Below are 10,442 nucleotides of genomic sequence, written 5' to 3'. Positions count from 1 at the left end.
TTCAAATGTTTTCTCAATTTTATTGTAAATTCTTTGTTTTAAGCAACACTGTAACAGAGTCTGATAATATCAGATTTATTACATAGAAAGCACTTTGTTATGTACAACATAATTACAAACATACAAATATAAACCTCTACAAATGCAAAATGTAATATTCAGTTATCAAAATCCCTTATACCACCTGCAGTCCTGAGTCTATAAAGTATCCACAGGAATGTTGCACAATACATAACCACTATTTATTTTGATACTGTACTATATATGATAGGGGAGTTGTCATGCAGCTCTAGTATCCACGCAGAATAAGATTAGTCAGTCCTTGTTTGGTGACTAATTTGGTCCTGACTGAAGTTGCACAATATAAAATTCAACAAAGTCAAAGGTAAAACAGTTCATTTCAGTCAGTCAGTCTATAAATGAAATACATGAGTAAATCTTTACATTTTAATTGTAATAATCAATTATTATTAACCAGTAGTATATAGGAATGGTATGTTTAAAGTGCCTATGACAGATTAGACTACTCATTCTTCCAAAACACAGTTAAGATCATCATTATAAAATGAAATTTCACTTTTTTTTCCCAGTTTGGCCAATGTGTTTAAATTTTACTTCTGGGTTGGAAATCATGACATCACACTAAGGAATTACTATTACCGTTACTGTTAACCTCGCAACCATGATGTACTCTGGGCCAAAACTCCTCTAATATACACTGATATTTTTATATGACAAATAAAAATACAAGAAAACATCTTTATTTTGTTGAAATAATGTTCAAAGTGTCTGAAAAATGTGTTTGTGTGTAAACTGTGACAGTATTCTCCCTAGTGTGATGCCATCAGTGTGGAACTCACCACTTCCTGTAATTTAACATATTTTTCAACTTTTCTTCTCAAATTGCTTCTTGACTGGTGTAAACTATAATTTATATTTACAACAGTTATTATTACACCAGATTAAGTCAAAATTAGATCATCTTAAAAACCTGTCATATCCACTTTAAAATTTTAATTGCAAATACCATAAACAAAGCTAAACGGTTGTTGTCACTTTATTAAAATAAAGATTGGCCTCATTAAAATTATATTAATCATTTTATGGCTCAAAAAAAACAAAAACAAAAAACATAGTGGTTATAAGTGTGGTGGCCTATTGACACTTTGCAGCTGATATCATCAACATTCCCTGGAGGTGCAAACTGTAGGCTCTGCTCTGTCTGAGGCTTTATTAGACTTTAATCTGTGCTTTATTTGAACACAATCTGACCATAAAGAACAGATTTAGCTGGAACTACAACAGGTGAGATTACTTTTTACTGTAAAATAAGTCTCTCACACATAAAGTGATAGTCACAAGCTTTTTGTTTGTTTTTCAGTTACTCAAATTCACAATTTATGATAAAAATCCTAAATAAAACCACGAATGCTTGTATTGATCACAGACTCCTGAGAATGTTATTTAAATCCATTTTGTAATTTTTCTTGAGTTTTCAGACATTCTTAATTTTTGACAGTGTTTGCTAATGTGTGCATTGTGCAACCATGGTAACTCAAACATTTCACCATTTGAGATACATGTAGAACACTCCCAGCATGATGTCACTGCAAAATCCCAATAGTGTATCAGTCTTAGTTATGTAAGTGCTGAAATGTATTACTACTAGAGTAAGTGCAAAAGGCTTTTGTTTGGTCATGATTAGTTCATACTTAAATGAGTATTTGTAAGTCTACAACAAAGTTCATAATAGTTTCCAGTCATTTAGAACATCAAATATTGACTCAGTTAGAGATGTTTGCATAACAAGATTCATAAGGCACACCACTGGCACTGGGAATCATTGCACTGGGTCAATTGTTCTAATAGCCTCACAAACCAATGCCCTCCACGTTACAGTTCAGCATCTCTGTAGGTTGTAGTTGTCCCAGGTGCAAGTGGAACTGCCCTGGCTTCTTTGTCTTCCAGCAACGAATATTCTGCCCCAGTTTGATGCTTTTTATACTGGGCAGGTGAGCAAGCATTTCATTTGGCAACGACACCAGTCCAGAGTTGGACAAATTCAGCTCTTGCAGTGAGTCTAGTCCAGTGAACACTTTAGGATCTAAGTTTTTAAGATATGGGTTGTTAGAAAGATCCAGAACTTGCAGGCTTTGTAGACCTTTGAAAGCAAATGGTTCAATGTCCTCGAGGTCTTTGCTGCCACTGATGGACAAATAAACCAAATCTTCTAACTGTGAAAATGCTCCTTCTTTAATGCTTTTTATAGGGTTTGCGTCAATATTAAGGTACCGCAATGGTAGTCCAGACAACTTTGGGACACTTGTGAAGAGATTGGCAGTCAAGTTCAAGCTTTGAATATGCAACATTTTTCCATGCGAGACTGTTGACATTGTTGTAAGTTTATTATTAGACAAATCCACAGTCACTGGTTCCCCATTTACTTTGGTCGCAAACACGTTCATGTCAAAATCTGCAAAGTTGTTGTAGCTTAGATCCACCTCGGATAGTGGGAGGCCAGAGAAGAAATCCGGTTCCAGCGCTGCCAGACTGTTATGGCTCAGATCCAAAGACTCCAGATAGCGCAGCCTGGACAAAGCATTAGGGCTTACCTGCGAACGATAAGACAATTACAAAGTAGGTAAAGGGTTTATCAAGATCTTGAACCTGCATGTAAAAGAAACAGGTGAGAGGTAGAAGATAAGAAACTACACAGAGGCCAAAAAAGTAGTAAGACATATTATGTAATGTAATAAATGTTGATTGATTTAAAACTGGATTTGCATACAACTCAGTTACCTTTTCCCTAGTCATGATTGAAGTTAATGTTGTATTCAAATGGCAAAATCAATATTAAAAGTAATCAAGAATTAGTTGGCAAGTAATAGTTGTGTGTCTCCAGTGCTCTGGGAACTGTTAATATAATCACAGCATTACATATCATGACAGGTTCGTCAAGGTAGAAACCAAAACATACTGACATAACTTTCACACAAATGAAAACGTGTAATTTAAATGGCTGCTATTATACATAACAAAATATCTAATCTCCAAGGACCTTAGTAACAATATAAACCAGTTAATGCAGTTGTTCATCTCTCTAACATGTTCTGAATTGCTTGTTTTTCCTCAACAGGTTATGCAATAATATTAATGCTTCTAGACATTGTAAACTAAATCATTACAATTGCACAAAGCTGCACTGTAAAAGCCAGATTAATAAGAACTCTGACTGCAACTGTGACTAACTGACTGACGAAATACAACAAAATTCAGTTTAGGTATTTCCAGTATTAGAATATATACAGCACTGGCTTTGTAATACCAGTACTTGAATGATAGTTTTATTACTTTAACAAGTACGTAAAAAGTAAGTAATTAATTCATAACCTTTATAAATAAAAATGACTATATTTTTGTGAAACCAGTAAATAAACATTAAAAAATCCATTTGTGCAGAGCTGCCAAGTAACTATATATAGCTTTCTACATAGCATAAATAATAATATGGTTCCTGTGAGAATATTCTATTTTGGCAAGTTTGTCATATTCAGTAATTCTCAATTCAAAGCAGCTCTGTGCTCAACACTTTTTCTAATCCACTTCTCCTATTGGTCAAGCTCTATCATGCATTACTGAGTGACAGATGGCTTTAACCAATCACAGAGAAGTGTGAATTCTTAAAAGAACCAAATGGCTTTAATTCCCTTCTACATCCAGTATAATTAGTATACATGAATAACAAAATAAAATCAAAATTGTGATCTAGACTGTAAAAAAACATGAACTTCTTATTTGGTCCCCCAACAGTTAAGTGTGTTACTGTTACGTACTGTTGTAATGTGGTTGTTGCTGAGGTCTAAGCTAACCAGCGTTGTGTACCCCGGGCCGGACAGCATGGAGTCAGTGAGGGGTCCCATGATGGAGATGTAGGACAGGTCCAGGTGGGCAGTGTCCAGGGGGATGGGGACAGGCATGGTGGTCCCACGGTCCAGCCCACTGCAGTCCACTCTGGTCAGACTGAAGCTGTCGAACAGGCCGAAGCTCTCCACCTCACAGCGGCAGCCTGGGTGACAGTTCTGAACCGTGCTGGACTGGACCAAAGCCAACGAGGAAACAGCAATCCACAACACGAGAAGCATCATCGCCTGTGGGAAGAAAGAGTGCTATTACCGGTGATAACTTTATAACTACAGGGATGTTAATATTTTATAATTACAAGAATATCACATTTAAATGGAGCTAGAGTAAATTCAGCCTGGAAGAACCAACTTTGCTCCAGTTTAGGTGCTCCTTAGCCTTCAACACCTCACTCCAAATACTCCTCCCCACTGCTCGTCGCACCACCTCCTGTCCAATCAGAGTCCAGTCTGCCCAATTTAAACCCACATTACAGATACATGGCTGCTTTGGTTTGTGCCACACCCCACAACCTCCCCATCACTGCCTCAGCTTCTGATCGTTCCTTTCACTCTCTTCAGCCTCACCTCTACCACCTCCAGTGTCCAGGCTCCGTGGGGAAGACATCTCCTAAACTGAATTTATTCTAAAAAATCGAATCGACCACACCCTTTATCGCAATGTCTTCTGCCTAGGTCTGGGCGCCAAAGCAAACTCAATAAAACTACTAATAATTTCTCTTTGTGTCTGTCTGAATCTCTCCAGTTGAATTGTGATTCATTTAAAAAGGTACACACAGCAGGATAGGAAAATAACTCTAACCCCAAGTCACACTCCTATCAAGTTAAAATAGTAATAAACGAACATAGTAGGCTTTACACAAAATCTAGAAGTATAAACTAGGTCAATCTGAATGCATTTACTTTAGGACTACAATGATCTTAAAGAAATAGTTACCTTAATGTTTAGTTTGAACTTATTTTAAATATTTTTAAAATACTTTGAGTATTTTCATGAATCCATAATTGTGTAATTGAAATGCAATGTAAAGGTAAAAAATATAGATTGTTTTCTCCCTGTTAGCATAACTGAGTCAAAAATGTTTCTATGAATGTAAGTGTGTTGTAAGTGAACCACAGACAAACTAGAACTTGAAAAAAGAAAAAGTTTGTGGGTTGGACATTGGTTAAAATGAACATTGTTCCAGAGTCTAACAGACAAGCAGATTGTTGTGAAAGTTTAAAATTGCTAATGTTTTACAGGTACGACATAAAATTATTTGGAGGCTTAACAAAAACACTGTTTTCCATTTGTAATCCACAGCTTGTACATGAAAAACTAGCATCGCCTAAATGCTTTAGTGTAACATGAGCAGACCTAGTTCTTACAGTTTTAGTCTGTACTCTGACTTCCCAATGGGTGTGACCCAATTTCTTTAATCAAAGCGTTCATTTGCACTGTTTTAGTTGCTTAGTTGTTCTTGGAAAAATGCTGTGTAGTATCAAAGAGGCACTTCTTTTCTTGGGGCACATAATTTAACAATACAAGACAAAGTAAAACTGTTAGACTGACATTTCACAGCAATATCATCAATCTTTCACCAAAAATAAGAAATTAGAGGAAGATATTGTGCAAGAAAAAAAAATCTCACATCAGCTAGGTTTTTTCATTGTCGATGGTAATCTGCAGATATTTTTAGGCTGATATGTGGGGCCGATTTTGAACATTTTCCTCAAATTATGTAATTTCAATTTACTACAAACTCACCCACATTCCTTTTTACCGCAAACCTATAAGAAAGATTTTGTAGTTATGTTTTCAGCAGTTATCTCGTCACACTAAAGTTTTCAAATAAAGTTTGTGTGTATTTTTTAGGCAGCAGATCGACCAAAACAAAATATTAGACAGTGCTGGACATTTCAGGCCATAGCCAGTGTGCTAAGAAGTCAAAATTTCAGTCCAATATATCTCTAGACCTAATCTTGCAATAAACTACAATTCAAGTCAATAAATGAAAGCATGGTGCCAATAATCTACTCACTTCAAGTAAAATAACAAAATATTTACCTCACTTTCTAGATAAAAATAAAGGCAAACAAATAGATAGCATTTCCAAGTACAGTTTACACATAAAGGTCTCAGAAGGTTGAGATGACCCAAGGATGACACAGCAAATATGAGCCCTACACAACAGTGTGACTACAATTAATCTCATCATACCTTTAGCAGGCTATGACGTGAATAATCATCTTTGTATCACTTTGTTTAAACTTGTTCAAGAAGAACTTTATAAGCTTTTTAAACATGCGTTGTTAAATGCAGGTCATTGTTGATTGCATGCGAGTTCACTCTGTTTGGATAATGCTGCTATCAGAGCTGTAACAAAGGTTAGGCTTTAGTTATGCAAGACAAGGCAAAAGTAACAGACTTTCATGACCCGTTAGCAAACGCAGGCTAAGTACACGTCTCAAAGTTCAACAGTGTGCAAAGATCTCAGTGTAAAGTTCAACATCTGTCAACTTGCTTTTGAATTTTTTTTTTTACATGATGGTCCACAAGTTATTGGGTCATTGTATGTTAACAAGATACTTCACCAACCTTCACTGGTATGAAAGTGGTGTGTGAGAGGTTGGTGGTGATAGTAGGTGCTGGGAAGAGGTCAGACTGTAGCCATTTCCATCAAATAAACAACAGTGTGAAGCACAGGCCGATCTGAATTTCCTGAGGTTACTTCTTGTTGTGAGGCAGGAGTGTTAATCAGTACTTTGCATGTTGTCAGTGCACACCGAGTACTTTATGTTTGAAGTTTTCTGACACCTATTAACAGTAGGGATGCACCGGTCCAGTTTTTTCACTTCCAATGCCAATTCCAATAATACAGCTTTAGTATCTGCCAATAACCAATGTAAACTGATACTGGTGCAGAGACAGAAAACAGCATGTATTGCCTTTAAACAAAAATTACTCAGGACAAAACTGATCCAAATGCGTTATGCAACTGTTATTTATCCAAGTAACCACCAATATCCGATCTAGCTAATGTTTCAGTATTGGCACCAATATCAAATACCAGTATCATACCAGTGAATCCCTAATTAAAAGGACAATTTTTTTTTTTTCATTTTTGGTGTTGATTCAGATCACTATTAGATGCCCTGTGTTTCAAGCAGCTATTTGCAATTGAATAGTTTGATACAAAAAATAAATGAGTCAATGGAATACTTGTACCCCAAAGAGTATATACTCCAGTGCCATTGCAGACGACACAGAGGCTTTGTTTTATTTATTTAGTTGAACACTACTTATTCCCTACAAGTACCTACTGCATGTCTTTCCATATTGTAAACATCCAAAGTCCTGCTACCAAACCACACCGTAAGTAGACTAAACATGAGAAAACCAGTGAAAACAAAAGCTGTTCCATGTTTTTACAAGTCTACAAGGTGGTCATCAGACTCTCATCGTCTTGTTTCTTCCGCTCCTCTGAATTTGTACCTCCATCTGTGGCTTCACTGACGGCCGTGAACTCTTGAGACCAGGTGGTGCTTCCAGACTTCCAGTAATAAATCTCATCTAATAACAACTCCTTGTCAACAGCATCTCCCTTCAAATCTGTCATAACTAGGCCTGTCATGATAATACATTTTGAAGTGCGATATATTGCTGAAGTAAATATAGATGATAAATGATAATACTGAAACAAATTTATGCCACTGACAAAATAACCCATGAGCAGATTTAAGTCACCACAACAAGTACAATATTATTAAAAAAAAATTCATGAGCTGCAATAAATAAATAGCAGAATGAAACACAACAGTACTTAGTTTGCATCTGTAATGAGTCACAGAAGTTATTCAACCTTATACGGCTTAAATTTGATCAAAAAGCTGTAGCTGAGCCTAAAGGTAAAACTCTCACTTGACAAAGGTTTGTGAAATTACGCCCTGACTCCTTCTCACTTTAACGTTTATTTTCACACAATGTTGTCATGGGAAATCTTGAGCCAGCTTTCATTGCATCAGACGAGATTTTTACACTTCTAATTAGGCTAATAAATTGCTATTTAGGCTACGTCCCAGTGCCATTGTCACCACTCTTTACTTCAAAGCACAAAGCTGAAAGTGGTACCACAATAATCCCTTTAAACCACATAAAGAAAGTGACTGGGAGTTTAATTAAAGTGGAGGCCCTTCAGGGGTTTAAAAAATTAGGCAGAACCAGAGCTGAAGTTTTGTTTTTTTTTGTGAGTAAATACACAAAGTTAATTGTGTATGGTTTTGTACAATGTTTATGTTAGGGTTAGTCATTTACTTGACAAAAAAAAGGCATGGTCTTTTTTTTTTTCTAAACTAGGGTATCTCGCTTTCATAATCAACGAATGCAAAAGAAATGCTCAAAAGCTTAGAAGATAAAACTAAATAGTGAACTTACTTCCCTCTACTAGCCTTCTACTAACTTGTAGCAGTATATAACAATTTCATATTTGAGAGATGCATAAAGAGATAAAAGGTAACTCTCATAATTCCTACAATAGGCTATATTAAAACTGGTATAACAACTTGTAGGTCTATATTCACTTAAATTTAATATATCTCCATAATAACACTTGCAATGTGAATTTGTTAACATATTAACAATAATTCTGGATATTAAATAGAAGAACTCTGATGCAAACTCTGAAATGTGCTTTCAATTTGTTGCATCTGTCAGTGTTACCGCCTACATCTGTTAATCATCTGAAAATGTGCAATGAACAAAACCACAAACTCCTGTCATAGTCTGGGAACTTTATACTTACATAGAAATCACCGCAAAAATCACATTTATTCCAGTGATGCTTGTGAAGCGCCGCAAATCAAAACACTGACCACATAAAAGCTTCGCCTACTGATCTTTAGTTTACCAACCCCGCCCCTCTGTCTGCTGTCAGTCAAATCTTCACGTGTTGAATTACTTAACACCAGTTTTCGCACTGGTTTTAGTTATAATGACAGAACTCTGGTCAGTTCAACGAGGACAGTCCAGGGGCGGTTTCTTAAACACAAGGCAAAAGTGAAATTTGATCTGACCACAGAAGAGGTCCGGGCTCTTGCTTTCTCCTATCCCAAACCACAAGATAACCAAGATTTGCAGGTTAAACGGCTCATTAAAAATGCATTCAATTATCGTTTCTACTATTTCTTATATATTCACAAGTCTTACTTTGAGTTTGCACTTACTTTGGAGACTTTGGTCCAAACTCGCCACATTTTCGGGGATTTTCACTTCACTGCTCCCATTTTCCCAAAGCCCGCGCAGACAGCAGCTCCTCGCTCCCGCTGAGAATGCACTCTGTCTCGGGCTACATGAGTTTATGGCCCGCGGTCTGTCCGTCTCATTCACCGCATTAAACTCCACCACAAGAGCTGTGTCTGCTGCTGGAAACACTGGGACACATTTCGTCTGGCCCCATCCCATAAAGTCCCGTCTGCTGCTGGCTTCAGTTTGGCACGTGTAAAGTTTGCTTCTCTCGCATCAAAATTACATCACTTCCGGTTAAAGTTAAGAGCTTTATATAGTTTATTTTTGGTAATGGTTTATTCGTTTGAAAACCACAAATTCACCGGAAAATAGGTCATTGAAGTAGTTTAAACTAATCATGAGAAATATGGTGTAATTTCACGTGGTTAGTTTATCTTAAATCTAATATCAAATGCAAGTCACTTTTAAAAGATCATTGTAACTTGGATAACTTAGCTAATTAGTTTTCAATATGCATCTTGTTAGTTGCATGCATGAAAATATCTGAATAGTATGTCGGTCTTATAGCAGACACTATATTTCGATATATAATAGTTTCATTAACATAAAATGTAAGTTTATTTATTGCACCATCGGATTTGTATTTTGAAAACCTCAGACAAGCAACTTCCGGAGTCTGTCTTGCACTTTTGAGCGTCCTCTTCTGGCTGCTTAAGGATCGGAAATCCCAGAGGAAAAGTTTTGTATTTGCGAAACAAGGCGGTGGTTTGTTTGATTTGGCGTCTGGATAAATCCGTTAAAACATTATGTAAAAAGGAAACACTGAAGTTTCCTGTTGATGCTTACGTGCAAAAGAGCTTGTGATGGTCCAACAAGATACTACAGGCCCATGCGCTTACTACATGCAAGAAAGTATTGGGATGTGTTGAAACTAGCCTTAAGAAATGCTCACGTTTGAACCCCATAAAGTAAAAGTGCGACTTGCAGATTTGATATGATGTCATAATTACATTGGTTATAATTGTTGTTATTGCATGATTTGATAGGGCTAATGGCAAATTAGAACAACTAGTTTTTAGAGGGATAACGCCAACCTTTTTATTTTTAATTTACAAATATAAAAAGCAATTTCATACCACAATTACATATTGTATTGATTATTGTTATTGTTAGACATTGTTTCTTTAAAATTTCAGTTTCAAAAAGTAAAGCAGTAGTAGTAATAGTAGTAATCAATATTATTAATTGTCAATTTTGTTGTTACCAAGAATATCCACTAGATGGTCCCAGTGCGTAAG

At 36.2% G+C, this 10,442-nt stretch overlaps 1 protein-coding gene across 2 annotated transcripts; it reads right to left on the bottom strand.

The window, feature by feature from the left end:
• Positions 1-9,402, bottom strand: tsku (tsukushi small leucine rich proteoglycan homolog (Xenopus laevis)). 2 transcript variants are annotated; one of them, XM_020926869.2, is made up of 3 exons: positions 9,123-9,402; positions 3,834-4,148; positions 1-2,612 (listed from the first exon to the last, which is right to left on the bottom strand). In XM_020926869.2, exons 1-3 carry the CDS (start codon positions 9,150-9,152, stop codon positions 1,872-1,874), a joined length of 1,086 nt encoding a protein of 361 aa, XP_020782528.1. In that variant the 5' UTR covers positions 9,153-9,402; the 3' UTR covers positions 1-1,871. The 2 variants fall into 2 exon arrangements, with proteins under 2 accessions (XP_020782528.1, XP_020782529.1); XM_020926870.2 differs by lacking the exon at positions 9,123-9,402 and adding an exon at positions 8,702-8,856.
• Positions 9,403-10,442: the final 1,040 nt, after the last annotated feature.

The sequence above is a fragment of the Boleophthalmus pectinirostris genome, unplaced genomic scaffold (assembly GCF_026225935.1).
Source record: "Boleophthalmus pectinirostris isolate CB_2022bp ecotype Guang Dong unplaced genomic scaffold, ASM2622593v1 HiC_scaffold_9, whole genome shotgun sequence".
Classification (NCBI taxonomy): Eukaryota; Metazoa; Chordata; class Actinopteri; order Gobiiformes; family Gobiidae; genus Boleophthalmus; species Boleophthalmus pectinirostris.
Note: the sequence above shows the minus strand (reverse complement) of the source record. Positions and strands in the feature narration are given on the sequence as shown.

Coding starts and splice junctions, on each gene's coding strand:
- tsku (XM_020926869.2), bottom strand. CDS start 9,152: ATGTGGCGAGTTTGGACCAAAGTCTCCAAA. Junction 4,149..9,122: donor TTTGGACCAAAGTCTCCAAA/GTAAGTGCAAAC, acceptor TTCTTCCCACAG/GCGATGATGCTTCTCGTGTT. Junction 2,613..3,833: donor GCAACAACCACATTACAACA/GTACGTAACAGT, acceptor TATCGTTCGCAG/GTAAGCCCTAATGCTTTGTC.